Below are 21,202 nucleotides of genomic sequence, written 5' to 3'. Positions count from 1 at the left end.
CACGGGACACAAGCAGCATTGAAATGCCTGAAGCTTTATGCTCAGGTTCAGTGATAAGCTCATTTTACCCCTGAGAGCCAAGGAGTCATGCTCAAGGATACTGAACGTAGGAGGACCTACCTTCGTGCACGCATGTCGGCATACATTTGCTGGGCTTCATTCTCCTCCTTGGACCTACGCCTGTATTTGTTGGCTGGGGCTCCATAAAGTACCACAGCCTGGGCAGCTTCAACAACAGAGATGCCGGAAGTCCGAGGTCAATGTGTCAGCAGGCTTATTGGCTCCTTCCCAGAGCCGTGAGGGGGAAAGGTCTGTTCCGGGGCCCTCTCCTCACTTTGAGGATGGCTGGCTTCATGTTCACACAGTATTTCCCTTCTATGCCTGTCTGTGTCCAAATCTCCTCTTCTTGAAAGACATCAGTCATACCAGATGAGGGCCCACCCTAACGACCTCGTTTTAACTTAATTGCCTCTTTATAGACTCTCCATCTAAAAGCAGCTGCATTCTGAGGCATTAGGGGTTAGGACTTAATATGAACATGAGGGGACAGGGCTCAGCTGAAGATAACAAAGCCTGAGGCTAGGCTTTGGGTACAGAGGTAACTACACCACTGACTTTGCCCCAGAGCCCCATGGCTGCTGGCGGCACTGATGGGCAGATGCGGTGTGCGCGCGGGAGGTGCAGTGCGGCCTCTCTGCTTACCCCTCTCCCCTTGCTCCTTCCAGTTCTGAGGCAGAGTCAGACTACAGCGGCAGCGAGGCCTCCAGTGCAGAGCCCTGTGAGGAAAGAGCCCTGCGGCCAGAGCCCCCACCCCTCCCGGAGCCCTTCACCAGGCACAGCTCCCTGAGGGAGGCCCCGACCAGAGAAGTCTCTCCACAGTGCCCTGAGGAGCCCCAAGCTGTACATGGTGAGCAGAGAGCCTGCCTGGGTGGGAGACAGGCTTGCTTGATCCTGGGACACAGAGAGGGAGCGGAGACTCCCCATGGCCACTTTGTCCTGACAGAACATCAGGTGCCAGTAGGTCCAGCCCTCAGTCTGAGAGGCAGTGAGACCGGGGTGTACATGGGGGTGAGGGGACTGGACCCACGCCCAGCCTCCTTCTCCACGAGAAGCTTTGGAATTTCAAGTGGGGTGTGTGGCAGAGGGGCCTGACTGGCTGCTGTGTGTCCCAGGCTGGCAGAGATAAGGGGGCCCCAGCACCCTCTTGCCTGGAGCAGTCTCCTCTTTGATCTCTTCAGAGGCCCCTCTGGCATTCCCACTAGCCCACTAGCGAAGAATGTGGCTTAGTGCATGGATCACAGCCGCGCTGGGCACACCGCTTCCCTAGGGCCCCCTGCAGGCAGCACAGGGCCATCAGCAGAGCTTGGGACACGTGGAATGCACTAAAGCTTGATCTACACAATAATAAATGCATTTTCATTAAGTACCTTGATGGCTGACGGCTTCCCCAGACATGGCCCCACTGCATCCTCAGGACCACCCCGCTGGAGTCAGTGAGCTCACCATTTTACTGGTGAGCAAGCGGATTGTGTTTTCCCTAGGTCTCAGCTAGTACTTGGTGTGGCTCAGTGCTGGGTCCCTCCACACCCTGAAAGGGCGTTGTCTTTAGCGGCCCAGCTTGCCTTAATACGGGTGGCCTTGAAGTGAATGGTTTGACCCAGTCAACCGCAACTTGGGACCTGGGGGTGAGAAGAAACAGGCTCACAACTTCCCACCTTACACACGAGCAGCCTCGGCGGCCTCGGGAGAGCAGGTGCTCAGCGTGTCCCGCACACCCCCTGGTGGCCGAGCGCAGAACTTCTACCCGAACCAAGAAACGATCTCCCAAGGCTTGGTTTCACAGGAAAGCCAGGGCTGGGGCGGGTATCCTAGAGAGTCTGGATTTACCCTCCCCTGTGAGCTCTTCCTTTTAAAAAAAGGACAAATTGGGGCACCTGAGTGGCTCAGTGGGTTAAGTGTCCCACTTCGGCTCAGGTCATGATCTCACCGTTCGTGAGTTCAAGCCCCGCGTCTGACTCTAGGCTGACAGCTCAGAGCCTGGAGCCTGCTTTCAGATTCTTGATCTCTCTCTCTGCCCCTCCCCCACTTGCGCTCTATCTCTTTCTCTCTCTCAAAAATAAAAAAAATATTAAAAAAAGAAAAACTTGGCTGAAGAGGGAGGGGGAAAGGGGAAGGGGGGTGATGGGGATGGAGGAGGGCACTTGTGGGGAGGAACACTGGGTGTTATATGGAAACCAACTTGGCAATAAAAAATAGATAAACTTAAAATTTTTTTGATAAAATAAATAAAATAAAAAGGACAAATTGCATCAGGACACATTTGCTAAAAACCACTGGGGAGCGGTCCAAAATGCTGAGCCTATGCAGTGAACAGGATGCTGGCTGTGCTGTGACCTCTGTCCCCCTGGGCGCCAGCCTCCTTGTTTACAGATATGCAGCCTGCCTGCCTTTTATCCCCTCCCTCCATTTCTCTTTTCTCCTCAATTGCCAGGGGATGTTAGGCAAGTTATAAGAAAGACATCAAACAAAATTATATGTCACTCGATATAAAAGATAAATCCTCAAGATCAAGGTTAACAAAACCAGTTTAGGAGGTAGAGACCCCAGAGAGGCAGGCTGTAGTCCTAAATAGTTGTTCTACTGGGATCATGTATTTGATCCTGGGTTTCCTGGCAGCCAGAGTTTAAAAGGAAATTATTGTTCCTAATAATAATATTCCTAATTCAAAACAATGTACTGGTTTGCAGTAAGTTTCAGATCGGGCACCACTTTTCCTAGTGCTTCACTCTGTAGAAATTGTCCAGCTCATGTCAACAGATGGCATTGAGGCATCCGTGCCCTGAGCAGCGCTGTCTTGTGCAGCAGCCCTGGCTGGCCCGGGGGTGGGGGGCGGGGGGGGGGGCACGGTGTCAAAACATGGCTCAGCAGGCTTCTTCCAAAGGAGATAGGCTGGGTCAAGAAAACAAGGCAGTGCGGCCAATGCCTTTTGTTTCTGACAGTTTAGTTTAATTCTAGAATGAAACACAGAGTAGACAGAGAAGTGGATAGACCGCATGACAGTCCAAGCAATCTTTTCTTGATTTCGCCTTCATGCATTATGTTTTTGATCGTTGCTAGGCAGACCACATTGTAAGGTTAAAATCTCTGGTACAGTCTAAGTGTGGTGTTTTGTGTTTCTAGTTTTGGTGAGTCTGTAATTTTATCAGATAACATAGTGTTGTTATCGTGTTGTGCATGTTAGTGGAGCTTCATGAATCAGTATGTTCACTCGGATAAATGGCTCAGAGCTGAGCTAAGAAGACGCTCAGCTTTAAGAAGACTCTAAGGAGACTCCTGGTGTGCACGCCCATGCTCATCTAGCATTATTTACAATTGCCAATGGGGGAAATGCCCCCAAATGCAACATCAGGTGAATAGATAAACAAAGTGTGCTAAATCCATATAATGGAATGCTGTTCAGTGTTAAAAACGAATGAAATTCTGACACACGCTGCCACATGGATGACCCTAAGCCAGACACAAAAGGCCAAACATTGTATGATTCCACTTCTACGAGGTCCCTAGAATAGCCAGATTCAGAAAGAAAGTAGAATGGTGATGAGCGGAGGGGGCGGGGCGGATAGGAATGTGGGGCGTGACGGCTTAATGAGTGTCACTTTGGGATGGAGAAGACGTTCTGGAAATGGATGGTGGCAATGATGACACACTGTGAATGTCTCTAAGGCCACTGAGATGTACACTTTAAAATGGTTCAAATGATAACTTCTGTGTTACATATACTTAACCACAATTTAGAGAAAGACTTCAGGAACTACCTTGGCTCATCAAGGAACCTATTATGTCTTCCAAGTTCTTCAGCATAGAGCTTGTCCAAGATGATGGCCTGAAATAGAATTTAAGCCCTGTGTTATTAAGGCTCAGTGGGAAACGCTCAGTAACGTTCTCCTAAAACACCTAGTTCAGCGGTTCTTAAAAATCTTGTTTAAAAGGCAGATAGGTAGGTCCTCACTGTGAGGAGATTCAGACTCAGTGGGTCTGGAGTGGAGCCAAGAATCTGCATTTTATCTAAGTGCCCCAGCTGCTCCATGCAGAAGGGCCATGACCTACGCTTTGGGGAATCACAGGAAAGCAGCTTCAGAGCCTGTCTGGATAAGTGTGTTGTAAAATGCACACCTAGACAATTAAATGAATCAGTTGAGTGTATTAGGTTTGGGGCATAAGCCAATTAGAACTGGGGGTGGGGGGGCAGACTGCCCCCAAATCATTCTGGCTTAGAACAATTGGTATTTATCCATTATTTTCCGACGATAATTTGACATGAGGATGGTCCAGTGACCTGTGGAGGATACCACTCATTTGTAACAATAAAATGATATCATTTGTACCATATGGCAAAGTTCTTACCCCTTATTTCTTTTGTAGCAGTTCATGCACTAAGATCACCAAAAGTGCTCTCTTAAAGTAAATATAAATAAAAAAATAAATAGTGGCACCTGGGTGGCTCAGTCATTTAAGTGTCTGGCTTTGCCTCCAGTCATGATCTCATCATGCCTGAGTTCAAGCCCTGAATCAGCCTCTGCTCTCAGTGCAAAGCGCACTTCTGATCTTTCTCTCTCTCTCCCTCTCTCTCTCTCTCTCGTTCTCTCTCTCTCTCTCTCTCGTTCTCTCTCTCCCTCTCTCCCTCCCTCACTCTCAAAAATAAAACAAAACATTAAAAAAATAATAAAATATAAGCTAAAAGGAAGGGAACCAGCCTTGCTTTATGCTGCTCAAAATGACTTGATCAAATCCTTGCTACCCACCCTGCTGTTCCTGTTGTGGTAAAATGGGCGTGCATGTGGTAGAGAAACCAGAGCTGCTCTCACTGAAGCCTAAAAGTTGCAGAAAGTTCTACCTCTTCTCCCCCTTCCCTCCCAGAGCCTCCCAAGCCCTTTGGGAATGTGTGCATGTGTGTCTGTAAACACCAGGGATGGAAGAATCGCTTGTGAATTGCAGCCATGTCTAGTAAGTTTCATTCCACAAGGAAAAAAGCTGAGGAGAAGCAATAAGAGCTTTAAACAGTCTTCTGCATTTCTCGAGAAATTTCCCCACTCGGTGATTGAAAGGATAGTGTAGGTCAGTGGGAGGCGGCTGCCCTAGAGTTCTGCTTGCCCCTGATGCGCAACCTCTGGTCTGGCAAACCCTGACCTGCGCCTGTGGGAGGAACGGGCTGGAGCTGCAGCATACGAGATGGGAAGGCTGTGTGCTGCACCTGTCCACACGGGCTCCCCCTCAAACCCGTGGACTTGATAGGACAGCGAGCCTGTGGGACAGGGAAGCCACCAGAGAGAACGGGCTCATATTGTTTCCGGGTGGAGTGAGGGGAGGAGGGGAGCCAGGGATCTAAGGAGCTGGAGGATCTCCTCCAGAGGAAAAGAAGCTCCTAGAAGTGGTTGCCATCTGTACTCCACACCTGGATGAAAAGAGCTGGTGCCCAGCTCTGAGCACTGGGAGGGTGCAGGATCCAGCCTTCCTACTGAGAGAGACAGACAGAGACAGAGACACAGAGAGAGAGAGAGAGAGAGAGAGAGAGAGAGAGAGAGAGAGCAGAGAGAGAGAGAGATGGGGGGGGCGGTCGGGGCTGGGCCATGGCTTCAAACCTTCCCTACGCCCTTCTCTCATACCCACATCCGTCCTGGAATGTTCTTTCCTTCCATACCACCGAGTTCCACCAGTGCACAAGGGGCACCCCATTCTACAACTCCGGTATGAAGGACCCACCACAGGGACCTGGAGCCTGAGGCCAAATCTGAGGGCGCAGTGTAGGAATGGGGTTCACCCGCATCTCTCACACCCTAAATGGCCAAGAACATCTTCTTGCACTTGTGATGTCCATACTGCTCAGCTGATTCTCAAGACCCAGCTAGGTGGAGGGTCTTGAGTACACAGTCCACAGAATCCTGGTTCCCAAAGGGTCTGGAAGGCTCTGGGAGGAAAGGGGGAGAAAGGAGGTAGAACTTTCTGCAACTTCCAGGCCTCAATGAGAGCAGCTCCAGCTTCTCTACTACATAAATGGGACATCTTTGTAAGACTCCAGCTTTGAAGAAATGCTCTGTTAACAAGCAAGCACGTGCAAATTCATGCATGTACATGGCCATGCACGTAAACATGTATGCACAGCAACAGGTACATATGTATGTTAATTATGGGTGACTTAGAATGGTGGCTCCTAACTGGAGGCCTTTTCTGAAAGATGGCAGCACCTGCCCCGTATCAGGGTCTCAATATCTATTTGATGAATGACTGAGTGAAAAGCTGGAGGTGTGCGTCGTAGGGACAGGGAGATGCAGTTTGAGAAAGGAAGTGACTCAGTCAGTTATTATTATTGGTCTATAAAATGTGCCATGAGACAAAAACCCTGTGGTTATTCTGAGAGTTTAACAGACTCTCCCTCCCTCCCCATCTCCCCTGCCCCTTTCCTTTTTCCACCACAGCTCTGCTCCGGGCCAATAGCTTCCAGTCTGTAACTCCCAACAAATACCAGAGCTGGAGAAGAAAATTCCAGTCCAGTGAGTCATGCGCTCTCTCGGAGTGGGTGGGGAGGGGCAGGGCAAGTGTCCTCTGGTTCATTCTCCGGGGCAGCTGTTCTCATTCCATGCATGTCCTCTCTGACCTGGGCTCCTGGATGTGAGCAGCAAGGAGAGAGCTAGTAGCTTGGCTCTGTTTCCATTGCTGACTTGGGGAAGCATTTTCCAAGGATTTGGGCTCTTCCCTTCTTCTTCAGGGCCTCAGGCTATAATCATGGAGCTTACAGCTCCACGGTTGCACCCGGAAGGGGTCTTGGCAATCACTGGCTCCAAAGTTTTTGAAATATAGATGGTGAAACTGAGGCCCAGGGCCTCTATGTGTTTTCATTTTGTGCTCTGGAGTTGGACTGGGGGCATCAGTGAATGACCTCATGCAGTCATGGGCAAAGCCTTGAAGGAAGCCACACCCATACCCACTCGCATACCCACCCACCCAAGCATACACACACCTGCCGCTGCTGCTGAGCAGGCTTTGACCCCAGCATCCCAGAGAAAAGCAGGGCTGGTGAGGACCAGGGGCTGCATCCATGCATAAGGCTCCCACTAGGGGACGCACAGTTGCACAGCATCCTGGGTCTGGCCACATTCTCTGCCAGGCTCTGCAGCCCTTAGAGAGCAGGCATTTCCTCCTGGCCCTGAGAGTGGGACGGGGACTCTCAGTCCATTCCCAAGTTCACTTTTCACCTCCCCCTGCCCCCACACTCCCTCCTGGGCCTTGCTCTGGGATGAGGTGGACCTAGGAAAGCCTTGGTTCTACAGGGCTTTATAAAAAGAACCATTGTTGAAGTTGGAACAGAGAATTGGTTAGTTGGCTCCTTCCTTGTGAGTCAATGCTGACTCCTGGCCCATGAATCATCCTCCCGGCAACCCTCAGGCTCAAGCCCCACCCCCTCCCCCTCCCCCCACCCCTGCTCTTCCTTGGGTCAGGCTGGGATAATGGGTGCCTCTGGAGCTGGACTACAGCTGCATACCTGCAGGCCATTTCACCTGGGGGCCCCCTGAAATGGCTCTGGAATTACCTTGCAGTCCCAGACACTGAGGGCCAAGAGAAAAGGGAATGTTTACTGAAGGCCTGGGTCGCTTCAGGCCCTCCCCAAATCACTAGAATTCTACTTCTTCAGTAGGTCCGTTTGGGTAGATTCCATCCAGTGCTTCCAGTTGACTTTAATGAGTGCCATGAGCACAGGGGACTCTGCCTTGCTTTTAAGAAGTTCTGGTCTGGGCTGTGAGCAGCGAGTCTGCACCCCAGCCCAGCAGATTAGAGGATGCTGGAGGAGCACGGGAGAGAGAGGATGGCTAACCAGAAGCATGGTTTCCAGGATGGACCTGAGGACCTCCGCGTGTCTTTAGTTTCCCTAGGTGTTAGTTCTCAGGCCTTTGAGGGCTGGCCTTCAGTTGGGATCATATCTGTGGGCCTGGCCCAGAGGAGGCACTCAGTCCTCTTGCTGAATGAATGAGTAAAGGAGTGAACATAGGAACCAAGGAACAAGCGGGCAGGCTTCTGCCCCTAGAGGGCGCTCTGACACCTCAGGAGATTCGAACGTTGCCTAAAACTCCAAATTCTGGGAAGCTGCACCCTGGAATGCCAGTTTTTGTAACAATCTTCATGGACATCCTTTTGATCCTCTTCATTTTGCCCCAGAAGAAACCCCAGTGGGCAACCCTGGTCCTGTAGTAGCGAGGTCTCCTCAGTCCTCTCACGGCTGGGTCTGGCCCCAGCCCCAGGAGGGAGGACAGAGGGAGTTTATTACTCTCCCCCAGCAGACCATAGTCACCAGAATTACCTCTAGGATCAAGGGGAAAGGTCACTGCCAGAGGGTCCAGAGAGGAGACAGCTGAGCCAAAGGAGGCTCGGAAGCTGTAATCTGGGCTCAGTCTGCTCATCAACCCCTTTACGTCATGGAACCAGAAATGCCAGCAGCACCCAGGACTGCGGCCCCAGCAGAGGGCACGGTTGCCGGGCTGGACCATGCCAGGCATTCACGGAAAACAAGAAAGAACCCGCAGAGAAGGAGCTGAGGTGGTCAATGAGGAGTCCCTGGGCCTACAGGTTAGAGAACTCGTGGCCAGGGTTGGGGTCCCCAGCTCCCTCTGGACCAGATCAGCAGTGCAGCAAGGTCTTTACTGGACACAACTCACGTGTGTGGGAGGGAGAGGGGGATTAGAGTTAATATTTAGGTCGTGTGCAGCCTTTCCTTTGCATCCTACACCAGGCACCACTTTTTATCCCATTTTATTCCTTCAGTCTCCCCATGAAGCAACGCTAGACTTCCGTCTTTCACATGAGGAAAGTAAGAGTCTAAGTAACTTGCTCAGGGTCGGGCAGCTGGTGTGGGTGTGAAGGACATCGGCTCCCAGGCTCCCCTTTGCCATCCTGTGAGGGAACCCCCAAAACATCAGCCACCTCAGGCAGGTGTGATTTGCTGTTACTTCTCAGTGTACCTCTGGCCTTCCCCTCCCATGTGGCAGCTTGACACGCAAGCGTCCCCTCAAGCCCTGCCCAAGTTGTCCGGAAGTCGGAAATCGGAAGTGGGTGCGTGGGAGGCCTCACTAGCAGGGGTGGGGGCAGGGGTTAAAGAAAGGAGAGAGGGAGCGGCCTCCGGGTCATGACCTTGTGAACCCCAAGGCCTTCCTGTCAAGTTTGGTTCCCAAGGTGTCCCTGGTGCTGTGTCAGAGGTTCCTGAGAGCTCCTCAGGGAAACAAAGAGGCAGTCTGTTGAGCTGAGGGGACTTTGAGACAAGCTCGGGAGCCTGATTCGGGAGGTAGCTGAGGGAAGAGAATGAGGGGGCAAGGGAGAGGAGGAGAAGGAATTTGGCAGGAATTTGGCAAGCTGAGGACAGGAAGCAAGGCAACAACTGACTCACAGCATTTGCCTTTTTAGGCAACCGCCTCATTGTGGGCCGCACCTGGGGCTTGGGGTTCCGGCGACACGCTGGCCAGCCGCCTCCCCCGCATCGGCTCCGGCAGCTCCTTCCTGCCGCCCTGAGTTCTCTCCCTCGGAAGCGTTCTGGAGGCCTGCGCTTTGCCTGCTGCACACGTGTGTGTGGTGGCTGTGTTCTCAGAGCCCAGCACTGGGATTCACACGCGCTCTGACACACTTTTGTGTAGAAAGCAGGACGGAATCCTGAAGGGCCCCCGGTGTGGTTGCCCTGTGCGGATGGGTCCGGAAGGATCTCTTCTGGGGGGTGGGGCGGGGGTTTGGCCAGGCCCCTGCGGGCTCCAGAGCAGGAGCGTCTCACCCACTGCTTTGGGGAAACTGAGGCCAGGGAGTTGTATTGAGTTAGGGAGTGAGCTACAATCTGAAGGCTGGACACCGTGGAGGGAAATCAGAATGGGTCAGCTGAGCGGAAAGAAGGAGTCTGACAGGAGTGGGAGCAGAGACATTGCTCCTGGGAGGTCTCTGGGGGACAGACTCCACGTGCTGGGAGGGTTCACAGCAGAGCTGGCTGGGGTGAAGGGTCAGACACGGAGTGGACAAATCCGAAAAGAAGCATGGCATTTTCTGAATCCCTCTCAGGACATATTATTGAAACGGTCTCACATGGAAGCAAAGCCCTTGAAATCACAGATTTAAGGTTAGTAGAGGGCAGGTGTGTGCATCCTCACATGCGGTGTGCACTCGGGAGAGGGAGGGATACTCCTACAGGTTACGACTATCACAGTCCCGCTGTTACCAGACTGACTCGTTGATCCTCGGGGTCCTAGCCACACTCCTTTCTTGTGTTGGTCTGAGCACATATGCTGCATCGTGTTTGTTCCCTGACCAACAGGAGCTTGGCATGAACCCCACTCCATGTGCTTCAAGTGATTTGATACTCATTATAACCTCCCTCCCTAGTGTTCTCTTAAAATCTCAAACTGACCATCTTGTCTGAGAGCCCCCTTGGTGCATGTGTGAGAAGGAAGAGCCCAATTCATTAGCAGTGACTGCCTACCTTGTCCGTGCCCACAGCTTATGGCCTGGCATCTTGTGGGAAGAGGCCTCAGATGGTTTATTGACTAAGTGACTTAGCACAGCCCAGATCTCAACCACAATGGCTTTGGGGGAAACTTCGGAGGTAGCCGTCCATTTCCAAGAAACTGCGCTGGAGACATCTCGAGAGCATTCTCACGGGTGTGTGAAGTGCAATGGTTCTTAGACTTCATCCTAGGACCTCCTTTCCCCACAGGAGGCTGCCACTCCTGCATCCATTCCTTCAAGGTCAAACTTTGGACACTGGAGTCTCTGAATCAGTCTCCGACACCTTCCTCCCTCTGGTTCTATTTATTGAGTTGGAGCTTCTCTTAAAACCTCCCCTTTTCATGATAAAATAAGGTAAAAACAGCTCTCTAATAGCGAGTATTTTCTTTTTTGGGTAGGTTCGATGCCAGTGAACAACAAAAGAACTATGTCACCTTCAGAGGCACCTGCTTCTCTTTCTTCTTCATCATTGTCTTCTCCTTCATCTTCCCCGCCATCTTTGTCTTCAGGCAGTGTCCCAGGGAATGCTCTGGATGGCTTCTCCCCATCTCAGGTAAATGCCCCTTGGGGCCCTGTGCAGATGTTAGGAAGGTGAGCTGCCTCTGCTGCTCCTTTTCCCGCACTTAACTCTGGATTCTTGGCAGTCTTAGGTCCCCCAAGTACAAAGCCAGGGCCAGAAATGCCCACCCGAGCCTTCTTCACTTGTGCCGTTCATGAAAGCTCATTCATCCTGCTTCTTCTCAGCCAGCACCAGGGCACAGCCACTCACTCAGCAGACTCTGTGGGGCATGGATTCTGGGCAGGAATGTGGCACGCAGAGATGCTAGGACATATGCTCTGCCCTTGAGGGCCTGGCAGAGGACATTGAGGAGCTCACAGCTGATGAATGACAGACACAGAACTGAGGCTGCCTTTGATAGCAGCTGAGACTCTTGGAAGCACATCCCCTTGAACAGAAAATGGTATCACTGAGATACTCAGGTTTGAGCTCTATCCTTTAGTATGAGTTTATCAAGCCTCTGTTACCTGCCAGACCCTGGTCTGGGCTCTGGGAAGTAGAGTGCACGAGACAAAAAAAGGTACACGCTCTCGTTAAGCTCCTGTCCCATGACCTGGCCCTCAGGCACCAGAGATCTTAGCAGGGCACTTCTAGAATGTCCCTATGGTCTTCTTTTGCCCAGGGGCCAAGTTCCTGCTCATTATAAAGGGCTACTTTCTCAGTGGTGCAAAGCGTGAGTCAGGTCTAGAAGGGTCATTGGAAAGTTCCAAAGGCCATCCTTCTACCACCCCAGTTCCAGCCCAGAAGGGGAACTATCTCTCCTTCATTTAATAGTCTCCAAGGAAGAAGCCTTGGTCTCTTGGCTATTGGAGGAACACATCTATCTATGGAAGGAATGACCCCTTCGTAGGTATCGTGGCTAAGCTCACTGTGGGGCCTCTGGTCTGGCCACCCACAAGGGCCAGCTAGCCCTACCTGGCTGGCCCAGGAGCTCATCAGTGCCTCTGCCTTCCATTTTGGCCTCCTATCCACCTAATCCAACACCCAGCAAAGCCTTTGATTACTGCTGATATAGGGCTCTGGGCAGGTCCCAGCAGGCCCCAAGGCAGCCACTTAGAATGAAGAGCGTCCCTTTGCAATCATCCAAGGCAGAATTCCTTTTTACTTTGGGGTTTGGAGATCTGAAGCGAGGGAGAGGGGGGCGTAGACTGAGATATGCCTTCCCATATAAATAAGTGCTGGGAATTCCTAAATATCCATTGATTTTGCCCATCCCCTCTAGGTGGTAGCTTACAACCGGCCCTCGCAGGTCTCAAGAGGTCACTTCAGCCCTTCTACCCCAATCTTTCTGAGGCGTGCCAGAGCCCAGGGAGCATCCAAGGACATGCGCCTGTGTCTGCCTCACGACCAAGTGCTGGAGCAGGTGGAGTACCCTGTGGTGAGGCCCCAGCTGCCCAGCCCTGCAGAAATGGCTTCTGATGGGTGTCAGGAAATAGAGGCCCTCCTTGGGGGTGCCAGAAGCTTCCATGGAGGCTTACACCACACTGGAGGGAAGGCCAGGTGCTTAGCAGACCAAGAGCTACCTCCCAGGGCTGGAGAGGACCCAGGAGGAAGGAACACTGGCCCCAGAAGGAGAGAGGAGGGTGGGTCAGAGCTGGCAGAGGGGAAGAGGCTGAACTTGAAGAAGTTAGTCCTCACCCCCGAGCAGAAGACAAAGCTGTTGGACTGGAATGATGCCCTCCCTGAGAGTGTGAGCCTGGAAGCCGGGGCACAACCTGCCCAGAAAGGTGCTGACGGTGGTCGAGGAGACCGTGTACTGAAACCAATCAGCCCCTTGCTGCTCCCCCAGACAGCACGAAAGACCCCACCAGCCCAGGGAAAGGCTCAGGAGAAGATGGGGACCCCATCTGAACGGGCTCCAGGGGAGCAAAGCATCCCTCCACCCAAGTCTCCACTTCGGCTCATAGCAAATGCCATCAGAAGGTCCCTGGAGCCCCTCCTCTCCAACTCCACCAAGCCAGAGTCAAAGCCCTTGCCCACCAGCCAGACGCATGCCTGCACTCGCTCGTTCAGCCTTCGCAAAGCCAGCTCCAGTAAAGACGGCAGCCAGCAGTCCCCAGGGAGAGACATGGCACACAGGACCTCAGCCTTCTTTTCCCGGGGCTCCTCACCCTCCAGGGCTGCCCAGCCTTCACAGCCTAGCCTTCCTGACCCTGCCTTCCGCACCCACAGTTTGCCCAACCGGCCATCCAAGATGTTTCCTGCACTCATGTCCGAATCCTGCCACAAGATGGAAGATGTCCCCACACTCCTTGAGAAAGTGAGTTTGCAAGAGACCTTCCCAGATGCTTCTAGGGGTCCAAAGAGAAGGATCTCGCTCTTCTCCTCGCTCAGACTCAAAGACAAATCTTTTGAGAATTTCCTCCAAGAATCCAAACAAAGAAAGGACCTCCAGAACCTCTTTAGCATCTGCAGGGGCAAAGGGGAGCCCGTGGACAGTGCCCAGCCCCTGGAGAAGCTGGCACTGCCTTTCAGTAACACCTGCCTGGAGCAGAGGGTCCTTCCTCCTTCTCCAGACAAAGATGCAAGTAAGTGGCTCTTTCCTAACAAAAGTCTGCAGTTCGTGCTGGGCAGTTAATCATTCTTGTTGGACTAACAACAGGCCTCTTTCCCTGTCTTTTGCTTTGCAAATTAAATTCTGACAAAAGTAAGAAAACTTGAATTTGAAAACTGGGAAAAATTAGGAAAAACTTAAATCTAAAAGCATGTTACAGAAAGGTTTGAAAGAGACAAAGAATCAACCATAATCTCACCACTTTCCCACTCTTTATCCATGTATGGCTAAGTTTTATCCCCAAAATTGTATTTTCCATTTTTTAAGTTTATTTCTTTATTTTGAGAGAGAAAGAGCACGTGTGCATGAGCAGGGGAGAGGGGCAGAGCGAGGGAATCTTAAGCAGGCTCCAAGCTCAGCGCAGAGCCCCGTGTAAGGCCAATCCCATGATATATGACATCATGACCTGAGCCGAAACCGGAAGTCAGATGCTTAACCAACTGAGTCATCCAGGTGCCCCTAAATGTATTTTTTTTTAAATCAACAACATAGCATAGCTATTATGTCACCACATAGTCTATATAAATGCAATTTAATGGCAGTAGAAAGTTATATCTAGTGGATATGTTACTTCATTAAATAAATTATTTATCTAGAAAATAATAAAACTATTTTTAAATTTTTTATTTTTAAAATGTTTATTCATTTTTGAGAGGGAGAGAGAGAGACAGAGTGTGAGCAGAGGAAGGGCAGAGAGAGAGAGAAACACAGAATCTGAAGCAGGCTCCAGGCTCTGAGCTGGCAGCACAGCCCAACACAGGGCTTGAACTCATGAACCATGAGATTATGACCTGAGCCGAAGTCACATGAACCATGAGATTATGACCTGAGCCAAAGTCAGACCCTTAACCAAATGAGCCCACGGGCACTTCAAAACTATTTACATATAAATTTTGCCTATGAATATATTTATATTTTATATATGGTATTGAATGAACATTTTTTATACATCTAGGTTTTTCTTTCCTTTGAATTATATTTGTAGGATAGGTTCCAAGGAATGAGACTACTGGATTAAAGATGCAAATATTTTTTTCTTAATTTACACTAACATTATTTCTTAACAGTATGGATAAGGGACACATGGGACCTCTCTGTGTTATTTCTTATAACTACATGTTGTCAGTTCCAATTAAACCAAGAGAAAGGTAACAGTTTATATCACCACTAATGTATGGAGTATCTCTTCTACCATATGGTCATCTGTATTGAGTCTCATATTTTAAAAATATTGCTGTTTTGCTAGTAAAAAAAATGATACCTCTTTTAAACTTAGGATTTTTATTACTATTTAAACAGTTATATATGTGGTTAACAATGGAAACTTAGGCTTTTTATATTTAAATCTGATTATAATTTTAAATGATAGAATTAATGAATTGGAAGAATCCAACAATATGGAAATATGTTTTTTAAAAAGTAATATATATTCTCGGCCCCCTCTCCTCCTTGCCAAAACATAGTTTTGGTATGTATCCTTGGAGACAGTTTAAACACATAATTCATTTTTTATTATTCATATTTGTTGCCTTTAAATAAACTGTGATTCTCCTGTCCCTATTCTTGAGCAACTTTGTTTTTATTTATTTTTTTAAACTTTTTTCTTTTTTAGCTTTTATTTTGGAACTGTAGTTTTCAAGCAAAAAATTAATTTCCTTCTTTGGTCCCTTAATCACAAAGCTATATAGATTAACCAGAGACTTTATTTTCAGCCAAGCTCAGGATAAGCACAGACAGGCTGGAGTTTAACTGCACCCTTTATATCACATCGTAAACTTTAATGTGTTGTGCGTTTTTAGATAGATAATACATTCGTGTCATTTAAAATAAAAGGGTATGAAATGCACAAAATAAATAGTCCATCCCCCTTCCCTGTCCCTGAACCATCCCGGTCCTGTTCTTGATGACAGCCTCTTAGGGATTTATGGAGACAGAATTCGCGTATACAAGAGCAAATTTATAAATTACATTATTCATTTCTTTTTTACATTAAGGTGGTATGCTAACATATTGTACACACTTTTTACTATGCTTTTAATTTTATTTTAGAGATCATTGCATAGTAGCACATAGCTTTCTCCTTCGTTTCATAGCTGTGCAGGATTTCATGGTGTAGATGTGGATTTAGGTCGTCAGTCCCCTATGATGGAAAGTCAATTGCAGATCTTTTGCTCCTGCAAACTGTGTTATAATAATTGACGGCCATTTGGCATATGTGGAAGTGGTAGAGGTAGAAATGCTGTAACAAAGGATAAACTCAGGGATTTTAAGCAAAATTGCCAAATCATCCACCATCAGCGTGGTGCCGGTTAAGCAAAACGTGAACGTACGTGGTGTTTCCACACCAGCACTAATCATTGGGTGACCTTTTTTTTTTTTCAATCTTTACCAATCTGATAGGTGATTGAGTGTCTTTTAAAGTTAGAAGTCATTTATATTTCCTTTTCTGTGAGCTGTTATCTCTTCTATCCAGTTTTCTGTTGCATTGTTGGTATTTTTCTTAATGATGTGAAGGGACTCTATTAAAAGGGAAATTTAGCCCTTTTGTTGTGACAGGAATTACAAATATTTTTTCCAGCTTCTTGTTTGTGTTTAACTTTGTTTATGGTGCATTTTGTCATATAGAATTGTTATTTTTATATAGTTGTTATGAGCAGTTTTTCATTTTATGACTCCTAGCCTTTATATAATAGTTCAGAAAGCCCTTCTTCCAAGTTAGGAAAAGAATTTTCTTACAGTTTCTTTTAGATTGGTTTGTTTGTTTGTTTGTTTTAACTTTTTTTACATTTAAATATCTGTATCAAGAAACTATCCTAATATAAAACATGAGGTATGAATCCAGTCCTGTTTTTGTTTTGTTTTGTCTTAAGCTGTCTCCCTGGTTATTCTAAAATAATTTAGTGACTAATCCATCTTCTCTCTTATGTTAAATGACATATTTGTCATGTACCAAATTCCTGTCCTTGGACTGAGTTCCCTAAAACAGGGCCACATTGTTTTAATTATTTTACTTTATATATTTATACCTTGTTAAATTTATATATGTACTGTCAGATAGGAACAGTATTCCATGATTGAGCCTCTCTTTCAAAAATTTCCTGGCTCTCCTTCCTTGTTTGATAGTCTAAATGAATTTAGCTTCACCTTGTTTATGTAGCAAAAAAGATCCTATGAGTATTTTTATGGGATTAAGTTTACAAACTAACTAGGCAATAATTCAGAACCATATGATGTATATTGCCTTTCCATTTGCTCTCTGCTCTATGACCCCTCCCCCAGAATATTTTAAACTTTACATCATACAGGTCTTGCATATTTTTAAGCTTATTATAATGTATTCATTTTTTATTGCTAGTGAAAATAAGATCTTTTGATATCTCTTTCTACTATTGTTTGTATATCTGAAACTTATTGACTTCTGTATAAATACTTTTGTGCCCATCCATTGTGCTTATAAAAGCTTTCCAATGGCTTCTCCTGGGTCCTCCCCTAATACGCAACCCTAACATCTGTAAATAATGATAATTTTGCCTCTTGTTTACAAGATGTATACCTCTAACTTATTTTGTTTCCTTAGTTTCTTTGGTTTCTAGAATCTCCAGAACAATATTAAATAACAGTAGTGATAATGGTTTCCTTATGACATTCCTACCTTAATGAGAATGTGCCTCATTAATGAGCATGTTTTCCCATTTAAGCATGATGCTTCTGGGTGGACTGGGATATTTTTAAACACTTTAAGGAAATTGCATCTAATCCTATTTATTGAAAGTATTTTACATCATGAATGGATGTTGAATTTTATCAAATGATACTCAGCACCCTTCAAAATGATTGTATGGTTTTATTTTCTCCATAGTTTTATTAATACTACGAATTATGTAATAGATTCACTGATATTAAACCATCCTTATATTGCTAAAATAAATGCCACTTGGTCTCATGACGTCTTAATATTTTAATATAACTTTTCTGTTCTCTTTGCTAGTATTTTAAGATTTTTGCATCAAATTCATTCAGAAGATTGGCCTTTAGTTCATTTATTTCACATTTATATGACTTTTGTATATGCTAATGACAATACGTGGGAACCAATGTGTTTTTCTGATTTATTTATCATGGAGAGCGCTTTCATTTATATTCACTAGGAAGTGGTAAGACTTCCTTGGTTTTGGAACAGAATGAGAAGGTAAAGAATGGAATTAGGTTAAGGCTGACCAGCCTTAGAAATAGTGCCTGGCCCCATTTCATGGAAGAGCTTTGTCTTTCTCCCATGTGTTCTTAGGTCCGAAGATATCCTAAGGATGCAAAGATTTTCTCTACCCTATCAGATTAGGCTCAGATTAGTCTCCTTTTATTACTTTTTAAATGTATTTATTAATGAAGGAATTTTTAATTTCTTTTATTTCCCTGCCCAGCCCACCAATCTCTCACACACACACACTGACATTGCTCTCTCCACATTTAACCTGTGGGTATGCTCCCAAGCAATGGAGAGAGAAAACCATAATATAATTGAAAATGAGAAACTTCCAAAATGTATTCAAATGGACATACCTCAAATTTATGATCACTTGAATAAATCGGCTGAAATTTAATTATTCTTTTCTTTTCAACAAAACTTTCTGGGTTCATTAACAGTATACATAAACTTCTCAGGGTCCTTAAATTACTTAGGGCATAAACTGACTTCAAGCACTTCCCAGTGCTGGTTTTATATAATTTTGAATGCAAATTATCATTCTTGTATATAGTCAAAGCACTCTGAGAACCTCTTTTTTGTTTTCCCATTAAGTCTTTATTGCAATATAAAATACATACATTAAAGTACACAAACATTAAGTACACAACTAATGAATTTTTGCAAAGGGCACATTTGCCCAAATACTTCTGAGATGAAGATCTAGAAAACCAGCAGCACTCAGAGCCTCGATCACGCTTCTTGCCACATACATGTGACATCCAAAAAAGTCCTGACGATCTGACTTCTATCTTCTCGGATTGCTCCTGCAGTTTTTTGGCTTTATAAACATTGAGTCATTCAGTGTTGTGGTAGGCACAGTTCTCAGAGGGCCCCATGCTTTCTGCCCTGCGGATCCCGTCTTCTTGACTATGGTGGGAACGTGAATATAATGGATCTCACTCCTGTGATTAAGCTACCAGAGTTGGCAAATGTAATTAAGTTCGAAAACAATTGTCTTTGGGTTAATCAAAAGGGAGATTATCCTGGGTAGGCTTAACCTAACTGGAGGAGCCCTTAATAAGGAGGGGGCCCTTCCTGAAACTCACAGGGTGAGAAAGATAGGATCCTCTGGCCTGGAAAAAGTCAACGGTCATACCACGGGAGGCCCTCTGGACAGCGGGCCTCTGAGAGCGAAGACAGGTCTAAAGTTGACAGCTAGTGAGAAAATGGACCCCATCTTCTACGACCACCAGGAACTGAATTCTGCCAATAACCTGAATGAGCTGGGAGATAACTCTGAGCTGCAGATGAGACCCCAGCATGACAGATACCTCAATCGCAGCTTTGCGAGATGCCAAACAGAACATCCAGTTGAGCCGTGCCTGCCTGCGCTGTTGACCTATACAACTGTGAGATAATAAATGGGCATCATCATAGGTGCCAAATCTGAGTTCATTGCTTCCACAACAACAGAAAATACAAGTATGTAATGTGCCTGGCTTCTTCCATTAAACATTATTGGCGGCGGCGGGGAGGGGGGCAGGGATCAATATTGTTGTAGGCAGCAGTGGTTCATTCTTGACATTGCCCTTGAATGAATATGCCACAATTGTGCATTCTGAAGTTGGGCATTTAGGTGTTCTCAGTTGCTTTTATGGTGAATAATGCTGCTTTAAGCATTCTTATACCTATCAGTTCTGTAGGCTATTGTCAAAGATAAAGCCAGATGCGATGAAAAGTGTTAAGGACAGATTTTAACTGACAATATACTATTGCAACAGAAGAGAGAGTCCCACATGAACTGAAATCACCTTTGAAATTTTACAGAGGTGGCTGGGTGTTTTACAGGGAGATTGAGGGAATAGGGAGGGGCCAAGCAGAGGCTCCACAGAGTCAAGGAAGTGAAGAATTACAATGGTTTGGTTAGCGTAAATGCTGAATAGGCTAGCTGTGAGTTAGCTGGCAATTATTGAAGTTAGGATTCTATCTTCCCATAAAGACTGGGAGACAGAGGTCCCATCTATCCTTCCTGATTACCTTTCAAAGGACTGGCTTTCAGGTTTTGGAGAAAGACATTCTTGAGTGGCAAGGAGATTCATATACATCTCAAAGGGATTGAGGAAGGAGTTTCATTTTAAGCTCTTTTTAGTAACTGCTATAAGAAAGGGTAGTCAGGGCCCTATCTGCAGGCATGGAGGAGAGCAAACATTAAATTCCTTTGTCCGGTCAGCCTTGAGTTTGCTCAGGTAGGTACTTTAAGGAGAGCTAAGGTTATCTTAGGGATGTGACCCGGTGCTGTTAGAAACTGTTAGTGTTCAAGTCTTTTCACATGGGAAGAAGTGGGTGGGCTAAATAACTTATATTGAAAGCCTATAGTTTTTATAGACTATAAAAGGTTGGGCCTAGCCAAGAAGATGACTCAGAGGAGCTTGCCTAGAGTTTGTTCAAAGAGAGAACCTTTATTGGGGAATGCCTGGGAATGGACTTGACGCCTGGTAGAGCAGGCATGTACATGGTTTGCTTTAGTGGAATACTGTCAGACAGCTTTCCAAAGTCGTTGTGCCAGTGTTACATTCCAGTAGGAAATGAGAGTTACCCTTGACCTACGTCCTGGCCAACACCTGACAGTCTCAGTTTTGTTTTGTATTTTGCTGTCACCATGTTTACGTAAGGTATCTCATTGTTTCAATTTGCATTTACCTGATAATGATGTTGCACTACCTTTAACATGCTTATTCAGGTATTCTTTCTCTCTCTTTTTTAAGTTCATTTATTTATTTTGAGAGAGAGAGCGAGCAAGAGAGAGCGCGTGTGAGCAGGGGAGGAGCAGAGAAAGAGGGAGAGAGAGAATCCCAAGCAGGCTCCATGCTGATCCCCACACAGGCTGGATCTCACAAACTGTAATCATGACCTGGGCAGAAATCAAGAGTCAGGCGCTAAAGTGACTGAGCCACTGCACGCCCCCTTATTCAGATATTCTCTTGTATGAAATCTCTATTCAAACCTTTTTGCCCATACTTATTGTGTAGATAGCCCTTTCCTTATTGAATTGTAATCTGTTTATTTTCTGGATATAAGTCCTCTGTCAGATATGTGTGTTATAAGTGTCTTCTCCCACTCTTAGGCTCACTTTCTCACTCTTAATGGTGTCTATTAATAAACAGAAGTACTTAATGAAGCCAAATTTATTAATAGTTTCCTTTATTGTTGTTTTTTGCATCCTATTGATGAAATCTTTCCCAACTCTGAAGTCATTAAGATATTCTATTTTACTTTCTAGAACTGTACCATCCAATCTGGTAGCCACTATTTCACACTTGAGATATGGCTACCATGAACGAGGAACTGCATTTTTTCTTTTATTTTGTGTTAATAAATT

At 46.6% G+C, this 21,202-nt stretch overlaps 1 protein-coding gene across 1 annotated transcript in view; it reads left to right on the top strand.

Annotated features, from left to right (window-relative positions):
- Window positions 1–21,202, top strand: part of MICALCL (MICAL C-terminal like) — a 77,279-nt gene that overhangs the window by 13,231 nt on the left and 42,846 nt on the right. The window contains exons 3-6 of the mRNA XM_029915802.1: window positions 726–907; window positions 6,474–6,548; window positions 10,926–11,080; window positions 12,309–13,614. Coding sequence (XP_029771662.1) covers window positions 726–907; window positions 6,474–6,548; window positions 10,926–11,080; window positions 12,309–13,614 — 1,718 coding nt within the window. The remainder of the gene's footprint in view (window positions 1–725; window positions 908–6,473; window positions 6,549–10,925; window positions 11,081–12,308; window positions 13,615–21,202) is intronic.

This window comes from Suricata suricatta, chromosome 11, assembly GCF_006229205.1.
Source record: "Suricata suricatta isolate VVHF042 chromosome 11, meerkat_22Aug2017_6uvM2_HiC, whole genome shotgun sequence".
NCBI lineage: Eukaryota > Metazoa > Chordata > Mammalia > Carnivora > Herpestidae > Suricata > Suricata suricatta.
This window is presented reverse-complemented; position numbering and strand designations above follow the sequence as displayed.